The sequence below is a fragment of the Acanthaster planci genome, linkage group LG21, assembly GCF_054643075.1.
Source record: "Acanthaster planci isolate LZ-2023a linkage group LG21, COTS_SCS, whole genome shotgun sequence".
In the NCBI taxonomy this organism is placed as follows: domain Eukaryota; kingdom Metazoa; phylum Echinodermata; class Asteroidea; order Valvatida; family Acanthasteridae; genus Acanthaster; species Acanthaster planci.
The window spans coordinates 7,223,429-7,246,145 of record NC_141797.1 but is presented as its reverse complement, the minus strand read 5'-3'; the positions used below and the strand labels follow the sequence as shown (position 1 = coordinate 7,246,145).

At 42.4% G+C, this 22,717-nt stretch overlaps 2 protein-coding genes across 4 annotated transcripts in view; one reads left to right on the top strand and one right to left on the bottom strand.

Moving 5' to 3' along the window:
• The window catches only part of LOC110982405 (calcineurin-binding protein cabin-1-like), a 39,151-nt gene extending 31,848 nt beyond the window's left edge, over positions 1 to 7,303 (bottom strand). The window contains exons 1-7 of the mRNA XM_087131254.1: positions 7,146 to 7,303; positions 5,007 to 5,666; positions 3,589 to 3,669; positions 2,733 to 2,846; positions 1,391 to 1,522; positions 1,056 to 1,236; positions 431 to 484 (exon numbers count right to left, since the gene is read on the bottom strand). Of these exons, the coding sequence (XP_086987380.1) occupies positions 431 to 484; positions 1,056 to 1,236; positions 1,391 to 1,522; positions 2,733 to 2,846; positions 3,589 to 3,669; positions 5,007 to 5,573 (1,129 nt within the window). The 5' untranslated portion in view covers positions 5,574 to 5,666; positions 7,146 to 7,303. The remainder of the gene's footprint in view (positions 1 to 430; positions 485 to 1,055; positions 1,237 to 1,390; positions 1,523 to 2,732; positions 2,847 to 3,588; positions 3,670 to 5,006; positions 5,667 to 7,145) is intronic.
• Positions 7,304 to 8,622: 1,319 nt separating this feature from the next.
• LOC110982353 (uncharacterized) overlaps positions 8,623 to 22,717 on the top strand; it is an 85,988-nt gene continuing 71,893 nt past the window's right edge. Inside the window, exons 1-2 of one of the 3 annotated variants that reach the window (XM_022240696.2) lie at positions 8,623 to 8,782; positions 20,539 to 20,672. The gene's annotated coding sequence lies outside the window, so the exon portion shown is untranslated. Of the gene's footprint in view, positions 8,783 to 19,773; positions 19,905 to 20,538; positions 20,673 to 22,717 lie in introns of those variants that run through there. The other 2 variants (XM_087131333.1, XM_022240697.2) reach the window with 2 other exon arrangements.

Here is a 22,717-nt window from a genome sequence, read left to right as displayed (position 1 = left end):
AATGTGAAGTTTCAACACACTCTGAAATACGGTTTTGTTACTGCAGTCATTTGACGTTCAAGACCACATGCGTGCCAGCCTGCATGCACTGAGCACAGCAGTGGGAAAAGTATACATCTTATGGCTGACGTGACACAAAAAATGGGTGCTGTGTGGAATGGTATACTTGATTTTCACAAAATGGGTGCAAAAATGACTGCAAAGAGTTACTAAAAGTAACACTAAAAGACTCGGCTCATGAGAAAAAATGCACTGCGGTGATATCAGAAAGAATATTGAGGGGTGAGGGAATCTGCCCCTTCCCCGGCTCCTGAAGGGTTGAATACTACGAAGGAATGAAATGTCTGGCCATAGGAAGAGGCACAGCATATGACCAATGACAGTGATACATAAATGTAAACGATTGTTTGGTGTCAATTAATTCATTTACCTTTTTTGTACTTGCGGTCCCGTTCCAGGGCTTGACATATGTAGAACAAACAGCCTGAAAATATGTGTAAAAGGGATTTGCTGATTTCTTGAAATTCAAACTTCAAGGCTCTCTTACGAGGATTTGAAGTTACTTCTCACTCGCTGTTTTAGGAGCAACTTTCTGAGGTTTAACCACCTGCCAACAGTATCTTTTCCACAATGAACTTGTCCCATTTCTTGTCTTATATTCCGCCAAATATACTGACTTTTTGGAATGACGAGACACCAAGACCTCCGTCCTTTCACAAAGTTACACTTTACAGATGCAGACGCTTGTTGGTCATATGCTCAAGATTCATGCGACATTTCTCACCGCGACGTCGCTCTTTGGAACTCCGAGACAACAGCGAGGTATGTCATTTGCTACAACAACTGGATATCTCCACTGAAAAGTACATGTACAAGCCCCCGTGTGAATCGCTCAGGCATGTGGACGAGCAGACACACCATTCGGTACTGCACGCAGAGGTTACCAGAGCATGTGTAAACGCCCCCCTTGGTACGGACACAGAAAATCCCTACACGTTTACGCAACCTCTGGCTTGAAGTGGTTAGTGACTGCACGTCTAGGCCGGTCATTTTACCTGCATAGTCATTGAGCGCATACAGCACTGTGCAGAGATTGTCCAGGCTGGGCCAGTGGTTGGGGCTGCACTTCAAGGCTTGCACGAAGCTCAGCCGGGCCAGCGGGAGCTGATAGAGCGTCACGGCCATGGTCCCGATTCGGTACCACACTGTCACGTCAGTCTCGTCGAATGCAACAGCCTTAAAGGAGGCAAAAAGTTTGACAATAACGCATAAAGCTCACTACTAACAGTGGGGTCTTCTCTTGTTATGTAAGTCAACAGGAGGTTGCGGGCTGGAGTACCGCCCAGGCAAACCTCTGGCTTGGTTCGCTCAATATTTGTTACTGCCATACCTCTAAATAATGTTCCATAGCCCTGTTGAGATCTTCCTTCTGGTAGGCCATGCTGCCCAGGTTTTTGTAGGTCAGGTACTTCAGCATCAGACCGGGGCTTCTCACCGTCTCTTCATCATCGGGAGGTTCCACCTACAAGAATAATCCACCGATATGCTGACAATATATTCCCGTTTTTGCACTTTTGTGACTTTTAAAATAAAGACACCACAGTCACAGCCCTTCACAAGGTCGGACGTTTTGCAAATACTGCCCCTTGGTGGTCATAAGCTCAAGATTTGTGCAAAAGTTTTCCTACCGCACCGTCGCTCTTTCAAACTCTGAGACTATGCATGGGAACTACGTTCGCTACAATGTCTGGCCATGGCCCATGGCCTCTTGAGGGCGCCACCACGTCAAACATCTGTGTGTACACAACCTCAATGGAAATCTCTCAGGAATGTCAAAGGGCACTACATACAGAATATGTTGGAACACGTTTAAAGGTCATCCGTGCTACAACATGAAGAATCCCTGCGTGTTTAGATGTCAACTGGTGAAACGTGATTAAGAAGTCCAAGATATTTAATCCAATCCCTGGCTACGATGATATTTCTAAGGCTGAGTCTATTCAAATAATTTATTATTTGAATATTCGACCTTCAGTTCGATCGAATATCTGAATATTCGGTCATACCAACTGCAGATTGTTGATGAACAAACCATATACAAAATCATTCGCAGTAACATTGTACATTATAACCACTATAATAGCTTCTCATGTCGAGGAGTATCTCCAGCCACGATTTAGCAAGATTTAACAGACGAACAATGCTTCTTGCCTTGCTGACAATTTATTGCTTTTCACCCCTTTGCTACAGAGGACTGCTACTATCACACCATTGTGTCAGGATTAGTGCATACCACACATGCAGTCTATTCACCATGCAGCTGCTGGTTCAATGGGGCCTGCTGCTGGACAAAGCCCTCCATTCAGGGCATACCACAGCCCAGCAGTCGCGGTCAAAATAATCCCGCTGCGAAGGGGTAAAATGTTTTAATGAATAATCTACTTTTTAAATCGTTGCAAGATATAATATTCTGTCACTTCTCATTTGAATCTGCTTGAAACAAGCCGCCATAGTGTGATTTTTCTCATTTAAACACGAACTCTCTGAATATAATATTTGAATATTCAACAATTGATCAAATATTCATATATTTGACAAATTGATCAAATATTCAAATATTCGACAATTGATCGAATATTCGGATATTCGGCACAGTCCTATTGCATTGACATGTACATGTACGTATCTTCAGCAAGATAGGCTAGGAGAACACGATTGCCTTCCTGCCTTACCTCGGCCAGGAGGGGTATGCTCAGTAGCTGTTGATAAGTCGACTCTGCCTCCACATTGTCTCCTGCGCGCTGGAGATCCAGGGCTTTGTTGTACAAGCTGTAGGCCTCTGCTTCCTGTTAAAAAAAAAAATGGCGCTGAAGAGCTGTCATCATGCTCTTGCCAGTATGTAATTTTTTTTAAATGAAATACGTTTCCAACGAGGCATGATTTTACTACACAAGTACTGACATTTCGCTCGAGTCAAAACATGTTCAGATTTTTGCAAACATGCAGCATGGATATCTGTGACCCGCTCAGCAACAAAGGGTATTAAGTTGCGCAATGCCAAAACACGCAATGGCCTGTTCTATTAGGAGAGTGCAAAATTTCTTCAAAAATGAGATTGTGATTTTTCCTTGAACAGCTTCTCTAATATTCATATTTTCAGAATTTGTGACTACAAACATGAATACCGATGAACAAAGTTGAGAAATTGATCCATCAGTAGGAAATCCTATGTGACATTGTGTTTCCAAGTGTTACACATCATGACCTTTTTCTTGAAAAGTGCTTTTATTGAATCCGAAAATGTGGATATACAAATGTTTCAATATCTCCGGAACGCAGTGCACTACGGGGGTCATTCATATATCAAATTGTAGCTTTTGATGTACAGAATCCCGCCATATCAACAACTCCTAACCTGAATCTGGCGACTTATTACCTACTTTTTTTCTAGATTTGATCTGGCCTTAGAATCTTGTGTTCACATTCACTTCCCCACCAAGTACAGAATGGCCTTTTAAAAATAATTCAATAAATTTCTGTGCAGGGGGGCTAAATTTATGGGAGGTGAGCAGTGACATTCCAACAGACCTGGGCTTCTTTGCTAATTTCCACTTCAACTTCCGACTCGCTGTCGTCACTGCTGCTGTCGTTCAGCGCCAGGATCCTCATCTACAATTGCAAACCAATTGGAAAAAGTGGGAAATAAGATAAACAGAGATTAACATGGAGGTTTAGCGTCTTAGTACAGTGAACTAATTCGGTATTTAAGAAAAGCAAAGTCTTTCGAGAACAAAGCGCGTGTACAAGGCTTGGTATGGCCACGCCGACAGGGGAGACCTTACGAACCAGCGCTGTACGGTGTGACCAAAATAGTCACATTTGTGCCTAAAAATGATGACATGCCACCAAATGTCGAATTCTTATCACCAATGGTGACTGTGCTTTGTGCGTGTTAGCTGCTCGCCATGTTAGTCATATTTCACAAACGATCGCTGCCCAGTTTTCTTCTGCATGTGTGATGCGATGTGTCTCCATAATCACGGGTTTTTTTCCATCCTACTATGCACACAGCATGAACCCACATTCAACAGCAACGTAGCTTGCATGTAGCTACATACACGCACGTGCAGGTAGTAGGTACCCGAGTCGACTGGTTTGTGGTAGCACGCTGCATAGAGTGTGCATGGGTAGCAGAGATGTTTTTCGCGTATTCATCAGATGCACCAGCAGTCTATGCACGCCACGACTCCAGTGCAATAAACTTGTTTCAGTCCCAAATGTAAGGTTTCAAACCAAAAGGTTTCAAGCTTCCCTTGGTCCCCTCCGGTCTCAGGTACGAAAGACTGAAACGTAAGAGAACAAGCGTGCCTTGTCTTTTCTTTCAGTGGTTTTTTTTTTTTTTTCAACTAATTGGTTGCCGTTTTTTATCTATTCCACAGCACAAAACCCAAAGCCTGTCTGTCCTGCGGATAATTGACGGAAAAATGTTTCTGTGTGTTTTGTCAGATTTTGTACGTGTAACCTGCGTATTTTGCAAATGTGTGTACAGTATGTACGAAAGTTGACCCGGCGCTTAACTTTTGTTTTTTCTAGGAGCCAGTGGTTCCTCATTTGACCCCCAAGGTGCTTCAAAGCAGCATGCTCTATTGGAACACAACGTGGTCACTCTGTGCCAAACATAGGCCGTGTCTGAAACGGGCTTCCAGAGCTACGGCTAGGTCTATTGTCTACACGTCTCCATGCATTTCCAATCGAGTGAAGACCTAGACCTAGCTCTAGACAAGAGATTCGGATGAAGCCATAGTCTGTATCTGAATGTTTCATGGGCCACTGGCTTAAGACTATGGAACTCATTGGCTTACGGCTGTGGCCACTTCCCATTGGCCCTCATGTTACTGTTAGCCACAGCCAATTGATTTGGAGTCAGGATGCTCCTGAGGTCATAAAACAAGCGTCTGCATAGTACAGGTATGGATCTTAAAATACATCATTTTGAACAGAAGTACCTTTCCAAAGCTTTCTTTCTCCGGCTCGTCGTTAAACCGGCCAGGCGCGCCCTCTCGATGTGCCTGCAACCTCTGACTTGCATTTCCCAAGAGTCGGTCCCTCATGGCTTTCTTGGCTCGTTGGTGGGCAGAGACCCCCGGGGAGCTCGTCGTTGGATTCCCTTCCATCGTAGCCCGCTTGCTCCCTGACGACAGACGCCGCCGGAATCCGCTGGTGCCTTCCTCGCCCAGCTCCACCGTGCATCGCTGGCCGAGCTGGGATGCGTCGCTGCGAGGTGCCCCTTCCCTGCGCTGGGCAATGTCTCTGTGACTTTGCTCTCCGTCAGACCCCTTGGTGGCGATCCTCGACGGGAGAGGTTGCCGCAGTTCTGCGGTGTCTCGAAATGCGGGCTCGTTCACGTGGCTGTCTGGAGTTGATCTTGGCGTCAGAGCGGGGAGCTTCCCGGACATCAGCAGCAGGCGTTTCTTTAAGACGTCAGCAATGTCCTCTGGTCTTGCACCATCTCCGCCAATGTTCTCCTCGTCTCTAACCTCCTGGGAATATTTCTTCTTGATGAGTCTCGGCATGGTGCCTCAAACACCTGATATCCACCAACACTGGGAAGAGCATAGGATTCCAGTCCTTGATAAATGCTTCAGGTGTGGTATTCATCCAGTCCCCTATATGAAAAATGGCAGCATAAAAAAAACATCAAGAGACCACACATGTACATGAATATTTACATCAGGAAAACAAGAAAAAGAGGGCTGCATTACGATTGGTCAAGCTGTCGTGCTGCTGACAACAATGAGAGAGTACATGTTGTCGATCTTCAGTGGTGTGGATGGGCAAAATACTGAATTTTACCTAAATTTTATTGAGATATTAAACCTCTCCAGCAAACACCTAACTGCATCAAGAATGGAAGAAAGGAATCTTGCTGCAAAAATATTTGTGATGGCAGAGTAAGTTGGCATAGGCCTCAATGAAATAGCTGAAACTTTACCATAGCCAGAACTGTAGCGAGTCATTATTATATCTACCTCTATGAGCGAGTCACTAATTTTAGTGAGTCAAGTTGAGTCAAGTCATTGCAACACAGTGACTTGAGTTGAGTCATCAGGCAGAAACATCGAATTGAGTCGGGTCAAGTATTTAGCTCAAGTCAATAAGCCTTTTTCACGTGTCATGTGCACAAGCTCAGACAACTTAACAGAGGGGAACAAATTCATGACACTAACCTTGCATAACATTTGGCGAATGGATGCTCACGATTGTCATTATTAACTTGTAAACAATTTGTTCCCCTCTAGCTTTGTTCACTTAGGTCTATTCCCCCGGGGGTGCTAAAATCAACATGGTGACAGTACAGGAAATTGGCTTATTTGAGTCACCAATATTTGAACACAAAACTGTAAATTATAAAATTAGGAGAGAAAAATCATTTTGGGCAATTTTCACATTTAGGCCTACATGCAGGTCCTACCTCTGAGTCTGAATTTTCACAGGTTCACATCACATCTTTGATTTCTCTTGATGAAAGTAGCACGAAGCGCTGTTTTTGTTTTTCAAAATGGCACTACCCCCGGTCACTATATACAATGTACATATCACTGGCTGGGTTTTCAAGGCACCATACATCAGAAAATATACGGTTAGGGAAAGCTTTAGGGTGTTCTTATATGGTCCAAACTCTGAGGAATATTCCATTTAGAGTAAAATTGTCAACTAATTCTCATTTTGGAAGATATTGGGATTCAAAGTTTTCACCAATCCTGCAGGTTGGATTTCAGGCATTTAAGACATGCCTTAAAGTAGGGCAGTGATGGTGACAAAAAAGAGACAGATTGTAAAAGAGAGCCACCGCAGCCTTACGTGTGGGGTTGGACATACATGAACATAATAAACATTATAAACAAGCATTGTGTAAGTCTGCATGGTCATTGCAAACAATTCTTTTTGGAAAGACTTTTTTTCTGGACTCGAATCTTATGACGTACATATAGGCCTAACGTTAGGCCTAACTTTCACCCAAGTCAGGTCTTGTGATGAGGGACTTGAGTTCCTTGCTCGTCACTTCTGCCATGGTTGAGTTTATTTTCATGATTTTTAGAAAATCGTTCCCATCCTTCTGATTGGAAACTGTGAGACCCATTTACCTCTTCATTTCCATTTAGAGCCGCAGGTTTCGGACAGAACACACACTACTCATGACGATGATGACCTGCTAGAGCTATACAACAAAGCAGCATAGTGCAAGTTAAAGCTGGTGGTAGCACTCATCAGCATGGACAATGGAGCGCGCCATCTTGAACAAATATTCATCAGTTCACCTGAGGAGGGCGCCCTGCAGTACCTCTGTCATGTCAGTCTCTGGCCCCTGGCGTCGCATGCATGCCGCACATGACGATGCTATCCTACTTAGTGTTCCTTTTTTTCTACATGAGTAGTTCTTTTTCTGTTTCATACCAAATCGTCTGGGCTACTTCACTTTTCTTTTTTCAGTCTCTTTTTTCACCAGGTGACATCCATTGCGTTTTATTCGTATTTTTTTGAGGCTCCTCGCAGACCTATGTGTTTGCGTTGAATGCTTTGGCGAAAGCATTTCTATGCATTTTTGTCGAGGCCAAGTAGGAATTTTGCTGCAGCATCAGGTCGCAGGCCAGTAAATAGGTCCAAAATTGCCTGCGCGGACGTACCAAATCACGATTTGAAGGCTGTTCAAATTCTCTGCTTTTAAAGCCTTTCGTGGCGCGTGGACTGGGTGGTTTGTTAAAAAGGTGGATGAAATGCGGGGGCAGGACTGTCAGCTTGTATTTCTGAAAGTATCGGACCAATCGGAGCCCTCCAAATTGCTCTATTTTGCCATGATGATGGAGTGTAGGCACCAATTCCCAAAATGGCGATGGGCCTCCTGATTGTTTTTATGGATGATTTTCTCTGGACAGAAATATCTTCAAAAGTCAGTGGTTGAACCACTGAAAATTGAAAGGAAAATGAAAGAAACCTGTGAAACTTGTGAGTATGATTTTTTGAAGTGGGGATATTTATCACAGTTGCCTTTGGCATTTGATTTAATGGTCTAGTCTGCACCTATCACCCTGTGGCCGCGCGATCCGACCCGGTGCCCCGGCTCGCTGATGACGCAGCCAAAACTTCGGGCCCATGATCATTGGGCGGGGCCGGGGAAGCGGGTGCCGTTCAAAAAGCGATGAGTGCGGCCTCAGACAAAACAATACCAACGAGTGATAGCGCCACCTAACTCTTGATCCAAGTCAGGGATATCCCAGTCAGGGATTTTGATTATTTTTAGGCTGGTGAAAAAAATTCTTTTAGATTTAAAGTATTTCTGTTTAAACGGCAAATATACCACCGGTTTGTTTCTCTAAACAAATTATTGAATGATCTGGGAGTTCATTACAAGGCCACTATCAATAATTGATAGGGATAAGTGGGAGGCACCTGTTAATTTCCAAGCCCAAGCGGGCGTTTAAAAACGCCTAGTTGAATTGCAAGGCCGCATTCATGTTGGGCATTTTGTGGCTACAACTTTGACTTATTTTCCCTGCCCCATATTAGTGAGTAACCGTAGCCGTAGACAACAATGGTCACTAGGGACAGTCTTTCTTGCGGTTTGTGCGCTGCTTCGAGTACGCATATGCTCACGTTTCGCGGAACGCTGGATGGTGGTTAGTCATGACAAAAATATTCATTCTGTCATTTTAGAGCAGGGATTTTGAAAATCGGAGTGGTGTGAGCTGTTGTTGCGTTGGCTAGATCGTGTCCAAAACAGAGGGTAAGAAAAGTTTATTTTGCTTCTACATTCATTAAAATAATTACCGGTATTTTGTACAGTATGACTAGGCCGCGCGCCCTAACCTTAATAATGTACACGTTCTACACACGTGTAATTTGTATTCATTTGACATGTTTGTCAAAATTTACGGTTGGTTGCCGATAAACGCAGTTGTCACTTTATGCTGAAATCATTTGGAATTGTCGAAAATCTTTCAGCATGTACATGTAGGGTTGGAAATTATTATTGTTATTTTGTAGGGTTTAAATAATTTAATGAACCACAATTATTGGTTGCTCTAGGCCTACCGGTAAAGTAATATTTACCAGTAAAAATTTCCTTGAACCAATGTTATTCTTTGCAAAGTAATTTTTTCCTGACCTCCATCATATCCATGCTTGTAAGTTGTAGTAACTAAACAGTTTTGAAGTTTTCCCAAACAAATTAATTAATGATGGGGGTCACATTTAATTTTGTAATTGAAAAATACTTTTCATCCTAATTGTTTATGAATAGAGTAAAAACCCTTGTGATGTGTGGAGAACCAGTGGGACGTGAGCCATTGCAAAGAGTAAATTTGTTCCACTCTGTTTGATTTCACTGTCCAGTGGGCAACTCGGCCGAGGTACACCTGTCATGCTTGATTGGTGGAGTTTTGGTTACAATATACATGTACCTGTAACATTATGCCATTCAGAATGATTTCACAGAAAGAGTTCCATACAAGCTTACCACTTGACACCCTGTAAACAAGCCTGGAGAGTTTGGTCTGAAAAACTCTTAATTTTCTTAGTAAACACTTTAATATTTTCCTTGCTAAACTTGACAACTTAGGACTTATCACTTTCTGACGGCTGATGTCACTGCAAGGAAAAATGATATGATGTCTGTGTATGGAACTCGTACTGGTTTGATTATTGCACTCTTCTGGGAATTGGATCGCTCTACACTCGTGATAATATACTGTTGCTGAAACCCCAGTCTGAGTAGCTTTGACCATACTAATTGCCGTTTTTAACATCAGAACATGAATGATCTATTGCCAGATTATCACGTCTTTCTGATAAAAAAAGGTAATATTAACCCTACATGTGTTTACTAAATCTTTCCTTGGTGTGATTTTTCTTTCCCTCTCATCACTTCTGCATCCCATCGTTACCGTCCCAGGAAGTCGTGGGATTAAGTTTCAAATGACATCCACGATGAAACGACCGAGTAAAATGATGTTCAAAATGTATTTATTCCTCCGAACTAAAGAGGTGTTGACATCGACCTGACAGATTTGTCCCTTGTCAGTCATTAGCAGTGGACAAAACTGGCTGCTGAGTAGTGTCAACAGTTTGTTGGTTCTGTTCAACCAGTTTATTTTCTCAACAAACAGGATGAATCTGTTCAGATAAAATGAAGTATTGTTGATGGTGCATATGAAACCACTGGTGATTTTTCTCATTATCTGCAGCCTTCTACAATGTACTGTTCCTTGAAGGTACAGCATGTGATACATGTAATGTAGCCTCATTGTCATAAAACTGTACATGTACATGTACCAACATGAACATGCATACATGTACATTAGCCCTAACCTTCCCCAACCACACAGAATTGAACACCAGTAAAGTGAGTGAATTTGTGGCACTGGGTACTGTACCCCTAAACTGCTTGTGCTTTAACATGGGTTCAGGCATACCCAAAATAAACAGAGTCCAACAGCTTTTGTGCACAGTTTACCATATGGTGTTGGAATTTGTATGAATGGGTATGGTTCCTGGTAAATCACTCTGGGGAGTTAGGATTAAAAAGGGCGGTATACCAGGAATTTTCAGAGGAAGGCCGTATCCTGATCTGAATGCTACTGGTTCAATTCTACCCAGATTTCCTGACATGTTTCCTCTTTCGTCACAATTGTCCTAATTCATATTCAAAAAGAAATCCGATCTCGATTCACCGTGATTGGGTGAAACTCCTTCAGTTTCCAACTATGGAGAGTTTATGGGATTAGACAAATCACAGGGGTATGACCAGTCGACCATATGCGGTGCAATTGCGGCTAGTCCAGAAATCTTATATCGGGGAATATTCTTCAAAACATTTGACTTGCACCAGTCTGGTCTGGGTTTTTTTTTTGCGTTTAATTGGAACCGCTATGACCCTTTTACCGGGCGCAAAAGGGTTGAAGAAAATTTACCTCAAGACAGTTGAGAGCTCAGACTTGGCTGCGAAAAAGGATGAGGTCTCTGTGTTTTTTTCATCAGAAAAACTTTGAAAGAGATTTATCTGCAAAAGCGTGGTCCCACTCGGAGCCCCAGGCCCTTGTCTTGCACAAGACCTTTAATGAGGCCGGCAGAACAATGTCCCATGTGTACCATGTACGTGCGCATAAATTTCATGTGCACATAACCCCACACACAAACATGTACATGTACACATATGTTGTACACGTCCTTTATACCATGAGTGAGGGGGGAACCTTGAGTGAGTCATTCATTGTGTACACAATGCTCGCTGCATTCAGTGAGCCCTTCGTCTGTGAAATGGATGTATTTTACGGACATGTACATTTATGCAGGATTTACATACATACGTGTACATGTATTCACGAGGCATAATGGTACCTGCAGCTCTGGGTCAACAATTCCACCAATGCTAACCTTACCTTCCATAGGTCACCCTAAATCTACTGGGAGTTTTGAAGAGGTTAGAGGAAGGTACGAGAGCCAGTATGGGCTTGATGCCCTGAAAGTACATGTGGGGTAGAGTGAGCCATTGGGGTCTGCCACAATGGTGGGAGAAAACCAAGGAGGGTTCAAGGAGATCCCTGGTAAAACTGCCTTAAAGGTCTGGGGCACGGTGAGGGTGCCTCAGCTCTGAATCACACCAGACACCTCAAATCTTCATACATGTATAGCATGGCAGTGTTTGTTTCACACGGATCTGGATCATGATTAGCGATCTGTCGTTGGATTACAGACACCAAAACCCACACAGTGGATGGTGGAAACCAGCATTAGGATCATCATGCAAGTCCATATATCCCTTCCTGTGAAACAAATAGGCCCCTAGTAGACATAACTTGTAGTCCACAGTTGTACATATGTGGGGCACAGGCTCTAGGGGACAGGACACTGTGTTGCATCTTTGTTCCATTTAATTTAATTGGACTAATCACACAGTTTAATCACCGAGGACAGCTCTCAATGAAAGATAAACCCTCAGAACAGCAAACTACCGGCTTCTGTTCCCATGGAACTCTTTTTTCTTTTGAGTTCAAATACAATCTGAAACTTAAAGAGGAAAATTGTGAGAGAGAAACTATTTTCCAAGGTCGTTTTTTTCACGTTCAAATATAATCTGAAATTTACAGAGGAAAATTGCAAGAAAGAAAATGCTTGTATTTCCCAAGATCATTTTTCCAGTTAAGCAATTCAACAAAACTGACAAATATTTTGATTCAGATAAGTTCGGTCCGTTGGATGACTCAACATCCATGGATTTGTCCTTGGGAAGTATAATTTTTTTCAGAATAAAAACAAATGACGGACGCAGACCTGCAAGATAGGCCTGATTGTAAGAGTTATTGTAGAGGACAAAGCAATGCAGCAAAATGAATGAGCTGGGAGTTACATGTACAGTGTACTTGTAGGTACAGGAGCAAGTGAGTCATTCCACGATGAAAGTGATTTATCACTCGGTCACTGATTACCTTTGAAAGTCCGTCGGAAATTCAGCAGTCTGTGATAATCAAAGAGGGCCGTGATACATGCACCCATTTAGTTAGTGGTAATTGCTGAGGCTCCAAACATTCTCATGTTGAAAAAGAGACAAAAATTTTCTTGAAAGGGAGGGCACTTCACTGATTTCAGCACTTGTGTCTGCCATGTGCCCGAGGATTGGAAGGCACATTAATGCGGACATATAGTTAGACCCTATCACATTGCCTATTAATAGTAAAACAGCTTATTTTTGTATGGGCATTCCACATTTGTGGGAATATCACCCTGTAGACACTTACATGTACCTACCTCTTTTACATACAAAGTGTGGACATTCCTTTGTTCTCCTGTGGTTAAGGAAACTTGAGGAAAATGTTCCTTTTTCTCCAACTAGGATAACTCCTTCAAGCTGGATTTTTGATGTCGACAATTTCCTGGACTGTTCCTCTTCATTTTGCTACAGACAATCTTGACCCAGAAATGCCTCTGAACAGTTTTTCAGAGAGTGGAAAACTTTTTGTGGACATGTGGGAGTCCACACAACACCATCACACCCTGGACTTCTTTGTACAGAGGTCCACGTTATGTATGCCACACCTACACATTCATGTACATGTACAGTACCATAGCTTAGTGTCAGATTATAAGTATAACTACTTTTAGAGGGTTTTTTGTTTTTAAGTATTCAGTTAAAATGTTTATAATTTGGTGTTTTTGATAGATGGTGAGAGATTTTGTAACACACATGTACCGGTACCAGCCCTGTAGGCAAAAGCATGACTGTGACATTAGCAGAGCCTTCCCATAGTGCTTGGTCATGATGGTGGAACAGACCTTCAAATGATGCGGCCATTGCCATGTGAAACCACATACTGTAACATTACATGCATTACCATGATTACATGCGTACCAGTGTGCCATTGTATCATCGTTCATTAGATTGCCCTCACTTGCCTCTCCTGTGAATTAATTAGCACTTATTCTAGGTGCCTTAGGAGGCCACTCTGAGCTGCTTAACCCTACAGTGCATGTACCACAAACTGTACCGCACATGCTTAGAATTTACAGGTGAACTGTATACATTTACATTATGTATAGTTGTGGTTCAAGACGCTCTTTACTGTTGCTGGCAAATGGAGTCCACCACAGTCACGTGACATTTTACATAAGGTGCATTTATCTGCTTCAGATTTTCATGGTTTTTCTGTTTAATAATGAACCAGTTCAGGTCAAGGAATTACCGTGCTACACAATGACAAACATGTGAATGTAGCCTGCATTTGATGTATTGTATGGGGAAAAAACTGATCACTGCAGGAAGGATATCTTGCACTCAGAGGCGTAACTGGGTCTAACTGGGAGGGGGGCGAGGGCACCAGGGGGGCACCTGGGGGTGCACACATTTTTTCAAGGGGGCACAACAAGCAAATAGAAAATGGAGATGATTCCCAGATTTCAAATGAGGGGGTGGTACCCAGGGGAGGGGGGGGATGGGCACGTGCCCCTTCATTCCCTCAGTTACATGTATGCCACTGCTTGCACTGTAAGAGGAATATACATGTATTTTGCACTACTTGTAAGGGAAAAAAGCAGTTACAGTAAATGTAAAAGGAAGATTACATGCTCTGGAGACAGGAGGGTTTGCGGTTTGGCAATTGACTGGCAGATTGCTGGAGTGAATGCAGTAAGTGTCACTGACGTGTAGGGATTCCCTTGAAATCGGTTGTTGTCAGCTGTGTGGGGCCCAGTCATGATGACTACTGTACACTAACTGCACTGATAATCCGAACTCCTTGCACAGGTAAATATCTAGTCATTTTAAGGGGAGAGAGTCAAAAATTCATCATTTTCCAGAAATTCCAGTTTTGGTGTTAAAGCGTGAGCAATAATGTTTTGCCATCTCCATGTACATGTAGGTGTTCCCTGTACAGGATGTACCCGGTACACTGTACAGTATTTTCAGAAATTAGGGGTCCATTTTTTCGTGCCCCTGTCACATCTGACATATGATTTTGTAGGTTCAGAACACATTGTCCAATTTCCAAGAGTGATGAATTAATGCAAATTACCTGCCAATCAAATAGTCATAGTTTGAAAACGATTGGGGTGATATTTTCATGTCAAATAACAAAGGTCAGATGTAACAGGGATACGAAAATGTCACACTTGTGGACCCCTAATTTCTGAAATTACCCGAAGGCCAGCAACACAAGTCTGCTGTCCATGAGTTTCTGACAAGCTGTAGTCCCCTGCCACTGTAAATACTTGTAGTGGCCTCCCACTGAATACCCGTGGTTAAGATGATGAAACAGAGGCCTACTTTAGGGCCTGTGTGTTTTCCAGCACAGATGTACATTATCATCAGCGTTTCCCCAGGGGTACTAATAGGTGTAAAGTGGTCATACACATTTTGCCAACATTCTAGTACCAAAACAAAATTGAGTGTTTTTCAAAAAGGCCTAAAATAAATTCTGCATTGTCTAATAGTACATTTACTCTGGTTTCCCCTCTAAAAGAAACAGATTCTGTATTCAGTGTTCATCTTTACCATTCTGAACAATTTGAAACTGATCTGTTTCAAAATATCTAAGTTATTTTGCCTTTTCCTTCCATTTTTGTTCATTTTAACGGTCAGGTGGTAAACTTCATCGGAAAAGCCTGAGGTGGTCACTAAAATCAGTGAGGTGGGCCGCCCCTAAACCTGAATGATCATGCATCATTGGGGTACAAGTGTGTACATAGCAAGTGCGCAGCTTTCTTTTCATTCCATGAGTTTGGGGGTTTTCGACCTAAAGATGACTCACCAAGTTTAACGACACCTGCCAGCTTTGGCCTTCACCCTATCATGATGAGAACAGTGTGTACATAAATCAAACAAGATCAGACTGGACCATTAATATGTCCAAGCCCTTTTATATTTATTGCAGTGTGCTGGAAAATGCATTTTACCTACCACTACCCGCATTCTGTCTGAATTGCATTATTAGAAGATTCTCAACGGCCGTACGTGCATAATTTTTATGCAAGTGTGCACCTGCTGACAATGACATCAAACCTGACATCAAATTATAGAGAGTGTTTCTTTTTGGAGCAGTTTCTTGAGCGGCCAGGCTGGGGCGAGTTCCCCTGAAAGTCGGCGTAATAAACTTTGCTCCACATTTTGAACCACTGCTCCATACATGTATGTTTGAGATTAGAAATCGCAGGAACATTTACGAGATTAGAACTGGCCATTTAAGCCAATTCCTGCAAGCTTGGTGACAGGCAAATGTCTGCACTTGTTGTAAGCAGGAGGAGGGTTGATCGTCACATTGACATGAAAATGGACATGCTCCTAGGACTTGGACAACATTTTGTAAACTTTGCTCATAAAAATTAAATACAAAAGGAGGGGGTGGATTTTCTTCGGTTCACACATTTTTAGACTCTTGACATTTAGGAAGTCATCAGACCCTGTGTTCAATGGAAAAGGCAGCTGTTACCAACTCGTTGAAGTGAAAATTCAAAGGAACTCAAGAAACTTGAGAATTTGCTGTTATTTCTAAGAGTGCTGTAGATGTAAGTTGGCACATGGCTAGAGAGGTACAATGTAACTGCTGTCACACAGTAGTGTGGATGGAGAATCATTGTTGTGGTTACTGGATACGATGAGTGGCCAGGCATAAGAAAAAGTCACTGCCGAGCACAGCATGAGTCATGCCGCTAAGCTGTTGCCAGTGCATACCGAACGTCTGCCGACATGCACGTCGCATCTTCAGCCCTTGAGAAGCCGAGAATTGCATCTCGACTGCAGGGACACATGCCATTCTCCGGGGAGACAGTCAACTACTGCTCGTTACTAGTTAATCCCGTCTGGCCACATTCATGAACGGCACGGCAGCCATCATGTAATCAATAATGTATTTCATATCGCCTACAGTTCTGCTTAATGAATGGGGGCTGTCACCGGCAATGTCTGCACGCTTTCAGGGTAGTTTCAAACAGCATTGTAAAGTGTAGTTGAGCGCACCTACAAGTCAGTCAACACTGGGGCGTAATAGTAGGGGGGCTCCCAACAAGTAATTCCAGCCAGCAAGTAGAGCGTCGGTCAGCAAATGAATCCAAAATTGAGATTTAGTGTACCGCAGATTTCCGTTTTCCTCACTTTGGGAATTTTACACGACAAGATTTTGGCGAAGAAGTTACAAGTCGGCAAATTGACTGTGGCCTCCCCCCCCCAAGAAAATGCCTTGGCTACGCCTCTTGGTCAAAAGTCACCCAACCCTGCGTAAAATCACAAGCTATGTACAAGTTAATGTATGCGAGGGTGGATCTAGAGTAAAATTTACAGGCAATTTACTTGCTGTTGGATGTGGTGAAATAAATCATTACATTTATAAAATTATAAATTTATTAAATTTATATTTTTCTGGGAACCAAACAATTTGGAAATTACTTTATGTACATGTAACCTTTTATGGTCTTTCTCAGGCTAAATTTGGGAGTTTTTACATACTTTTGAAGAAAGAGAATTGAAACAGTCCCAACAAAAGTACCTTTCGCTTTTTTTGTACAATCAAAATATTTCATTCATTTTCTTTTTTTAGAGGGGGAGGGGCATCCATCGATTAAGCCGTTCAAATGAACTATGTCAAAGGTGATACTATGTTGGTCATATCCCCTTGATCAAAATCGCAATTTCCAGCCGCTTCCACTCGCAGCGTTTGTGCTCTTTTCAAGAAGGCAGTGAAGATGCGTATCGCGTGGCCTTTCCCCTTGTGAAACTTATTTGATGGGCACCCTTCCCTTGTCCCTGTGCAATTTAAAAGCAGTTGACCCTGGAGCTCAAAACCACATCACCATCCATTTGTTAAAGCTTGTTAGCGTGATAGACATTATCCCTCAACATTTGCTGGGCTAGGCTTTGCTGTTGGAAGACTACACAGCCGCAGTCCTCGACCATGCATCATTCACGGAGCAGATGGGGGACATTATCATCAGGTTTCCTCTGGTGTATTCCACCGTTCCTTCCCCATAGGCTGCAGCCTCGAATGTCACCTTCTCCATCACCAAGTTCATGCTTGAGTCTAGCATCGTCGTCTTTCTCTCCCGTTCCCTCTTCCCAATTAGACCGTTGCCGATCACTTTTTAAATCCCCATCTTTCATTCCCCGGGAGAGTGTACCACCCCTTTGGCATGGCCCAATTTTGTGGTTCCATTTGCCAATTTAAGCCAGAGATTTAAATATACATACTGTCATCATAAAACATACATGTACATGTATGCACTGAGTACATGTACATGTATATTCTGAAATTGAACAGGTAGGCAATATGTACATGTACTTGCTCAGTAGTCAGTACGGTTTGCATGTACAGTACATGTACAGTGTATACACCGTATGCCAGGTTTTTTTTTTTCTGGGCTAATTTATTGGACATTCAACACTGAGTACTGGAAATGGCAAGTTGAGGGGTGTCTGGGATTTTGCCTTTCACTGACATTTCAAATCCATGTACCCGGTAGAGCCTGCTCAGCATGTGGTTGTCAACACAGACTATTCATTGGGCATTATGGCTGCATCATTCAACGCACCCGTCGCTCCATGCTCTGCTGTTAAAAGCCCTGATGACGCGTGTCGCGTGACGACACCGATCTGGACAAACAGGATTTCATTTGCGTGACGACACGAATCTGGACAAACAGGATTTCATTTGGGACGCGAAGATTAGGTGTTCAAGTTACAATGCTGTTAGTTTACCCTCGTGTCAAGGATGTAAGTTTTATTCCAGGTTTTTCCCACATTTCCACTCTGTGTTTTCAGTGTGGTTCAAAAATCTCCCCCCCCCAAAAAAAATATCCAAGCTCGCTCTGGTGGAGTTCATCTAAATTTGTCTCTAGTTGAAAAACAAGGACCTCAAGCTGCACACCTTTAAATGAATTGACCAAGCACAGTTCTGAAACAATTCACAGGGTGCCCATCAGATGCTCAGGTCTCTCCCAGGCGAAAACCTCCCGATGAGCAACATTGTAAACATCTTGGGGTGTTGCTAAAATCATCTACGGATGCTTCTCATCCAGCAGCTTGAACATGTTGTTTTACGCAGTTGATACGCACTGGAATAAAGCCAGGAGACCCGCTAGGATTTCCGGTGTTTACCAGGGAGAGTTTGACGCACGGACGAGCCAGGAAGTGAGAAGATGAACTAGGGCGACCCTGCAGGGTCCCTGCAATGAGGAGCTATCCATTGCTTGGTGGCTCAGGCCGTGTCAAGACTGCCAAAGCCACGCTGGTGCTGAATCCTTATCAGCGCAACAAGTTGACTTTCAGCTAATTCACTTAAAATAATGGTGTTTTTAAATATTTGTATGGCCATTTGATCGAGTACTTAAGTTTACATAACCTAGGTTAGACCTAGTTTGACCTTTGGGAATAAACAGGGTACTTAAATTTACATGTAGTTCATTTTTACAAGAGGACGTAACCTACTTGCAGGAAGTAGATTTGACAGTGGTTGGAACAAATAAAAAGTCAGTGACTTCATCTTCTCTCTCTGTAGCTACGGTTGTGGCATCCATTTTTTAAAATCATTTTCCAATTCACTCTGGAAAACTTGAATAATACATTTACATGTAATTCAGAGATTTTGAATATTCAGTAATTGATTAAATATTCAGTGCTGGGATCTCTAGTGTGTATACTGCAATAGCAGATTTGTTCTTTCTCTCCTCTAAAATCCTTTCATCAGTGTGTCGGTTGAGGTTTGAGCACTAAAAGGAGAAGGGGGGGTTGCAGGGAGATGAATTAAAACCGCCGTAACCCCAGCTGGTCACACCCTGCAGTGTCAACCTGCAGGAAACCTGCTGTAAAAGACGATTCAGAGATTCAAACTTTATTTGTTGGCGGAGACCGATAACACTGTAGCTTGCCCCACAGAAAATGTCCCCCATAAATGGTTATAGGGCCCAGTTTGATTCATTTGGCGCTGATAAAAGTTGATTGCGGTCGGTTCCTTCTTACAGGCAAATGTACTCTGTGTGCACAATGTTTTGTCAGTGCAAACAAAGTTATCGGGCTGCCCATGGAAGGACATGGGTTGTGTGTCACCCACGTAGATATGAAACAGTTGCTGCAACACAACATGTCACAGTTTACACGCCGCCAAACAAACGATAACAACAAAATAAAAAAAACCTGAGCTCAATAAAAAACTTGTTTGATTTGAGCAGCAGGATCAAAAGTCAACGATAGGTTTGTGTTAGGGTTTACTCCATTCAGCCGTTTGCTATAGAAGCTACAACTTTCCTTTCCTGTTCAGCGGAGATCCTGTCTCTTGTAAGCTATTAGATTGTCAGGTTTTTACTTTGTCAAATTGAAGAACCTATGCCGATGGTGTGTGGAAAGTGCTTTGCAATGCAAATATTCCTGTAATGTAAGTTCCATAAAGCTGATTTTACATGTGGGTAATTCCAGAAATTAGGGGTCCATATTTTTTTTTTGCGTCCCTGTCACATCTTTACGTATGATTTTGTAAGTTCAGGACATGTTTTCTAATTTCCCAAGAGTGATGAATTAATGCAAAGCACCTGCCAAACAAACAGTAATAGTTTGAAATCAATTTTGGTGATATTTCCATGTCAACAAATGTCAGATGTAACAGGGACACAAAAATGAAACACTTCGGACCCCTCATTTCAGGAATTACCCGTGTACCGGTATATGTACATGTATATTGAATGGGCACTTAAATTGTAAGTTTCACCTTCATGTACCGGCATGTATATGTGTGTACATGAATTTCCTAATAAATGATGGAATGATGTGGGATCCGCCCAGATTGTCCTGACGATTTTGCTTGGCACCTTCTTGACTCCTTTGAAGATCATGGACTTTGGAGGATCGTATACACATGTAGGTTGACACAAGTTAGAGGAAACTCAATTTCTTGGAAAGTTTCATCATTTGAAAGTATTTGGGAGAGCTCATCCGTAAGTGTACAAAACAGAAGTTGGATTTTTCAAAAAGACATTATTTTGTATCTTTTGCTTCTTGTTTTGTACTTGTAGTTTATCAGAGGAATACATCCGAACAAACTCCAAGTGTCTATATATTGTGGCTTTCATCGTCCATTCTTCAAGAGGTCACCGTGGGCTGTGAGCATTCCCTCCCTGGCACCTTCCAACTTTGATCCTGCGTGCTGGTGAGTTTCGGTGATGCAGAACAAAGAAAAGTGTGATTGCTGAATCAATGAAATCCTGGCCAAACGTGGGAGTCGGTCTTGGATCTTGTGTTGACGAAAACGGGAATGATTTCCAAAATAAAGATGAAACTCAAAAACACATCATGAGCAAGGCATCCATTTCTTATCACCTTGCTGAAAACATACTTCTGTGAAATTATTGAATGTACATGTACACTAGTTTTAAAGGCACTCGAATAAACAGGGAAGAAGACAAGAAACATGTCTTGCATTCTCATGATAATAAAAGAAAAAGGAGAGGCCTCCAGCCGTGCACATCCCTCCTCAACCACCCCCCCCTTTCTGTTTATGCCAGAGGCCTTTTTTTCGTAACCGTACACATTAGGTATCTGTGGAAATCACTGGCTACTTTACCATATGTGAAACACATGTTTTATGGTTTGTGCGTCTACAGTTACTGTACCCTGGTTCCAACTTGCAATCAAATTGCAATTTTTTAAGCATTTGGCTTCAGCAAGAAGCAATATCACTATTTCATAGCAGTTTGCAGCACACCACGGTATTGAGCGTCTCTGTGAAAATGAGTCATAAGTCACCAGAGCCACGTTTTGAGTTTATTTGTATTGAAAAGAGCGAATCAAGCTTTTTGTTTTGATGTATCGGTCAGTTTGGTATCCTGATGAAAGTGGATTCTCCATGTTGAAAAATGCTGTTGGTTCCTATTGATTTACACTCTGCAAAAATATTCTGAAGGACTATTTTACTCCGTAGTGGCTCTGCCGACTTGTGACTCATTTTTACAGAGTGGGTCACATACGTGGGATTACACGTTGCACAATTGCTGGTCGCTGTGTGGCACATTTCAGAAAAGCAGTCTTTTTCTGACTCGTATTGTGGTTATTGCAGGTGTTAATTTGTAGGCCTACATTGATACAGTTTACTGTATATTTTTACTTTAGCACTGTCTGTCTCTTCCTGACGAAGGTTCATTTTTCAACGAGCCGTTTGTCATTTCCTGAAGTGAAACTGAAACATGCACTGAAATATATACTCACATGTATTTATTTCATTTCTCGGGATATGCAGGTTGAAACATCACACACATATAAAAAAAACCATAAGATTTGGACAGAAATAAAGGACAATATCTAATCAGTTCCTGAAGGCTCACACAAAAGGAAAAGAAAAGTACACATGTACAGCACCCATGCATGTAGATCTGCCGTGGACCTTAGGTTTTCTTCACTCGTCACCATTAGTGTAGAAGTTAACACACTCTCCAAGGAATTTATTTGAGACTGTACATACAATATATCCATGAGTACTGTAATTCCCACTCCACAGATACCCTGCATGCCTCAAGGCCAGTTCATACTCCGAGCGAATGCGAAAGGGAAGGGAATTTGATGTCCTACAATACTGGCAGCGAAATTTCGCTCGAGTTGAAATGTGCTCAACTTTTGCAAATTCGTGGCGCAAATATTTGATCCGACGTTACAAATTCCCAATCAGGTTTGCTTTCGTGTGAGGCCTGAGCCAGCCTATAGTCAAGCAGGAGTTTGGAAAGTTACATGTGCCTGGTGTAAGAAGCCCAAATCTGTCACTGTCAAGAAAACGCTGCTGCTGTGGTGGTAACTGCATTTCTGTGTGTACCCTTTGAGGGGTGTTTATACATGGGCATCACGAGGGGGCAAGGAGGGGTGCTTGCTTGCCCCCCTAGCCTCCCCCAAAAGTTTTTAAAAGGGGACAAAAATTGGAAAAGAGCGAAAGAAAATTTTAAAAAGAGACGAAAATCATCAAATAAGCTCGAAAAGAAAAACTTGAAATTAACCTCTTTGACTTTTAATGATTTATCAGTTTGTGGCTGATGAATGTTTTGCCCTCCCTGGAAAAAAACCACGCCAGTGCCAATGGATATCAACACGTATGTGAAACATAATACGGGTGCTGCATTGCCAGCTTCGTTACCATACATTTATGCTTGCTTTCAGTTTGGCCATCTGCTGCAGCCCTGAATAAATTGTCACCACTGGTGTGTTTTTTTA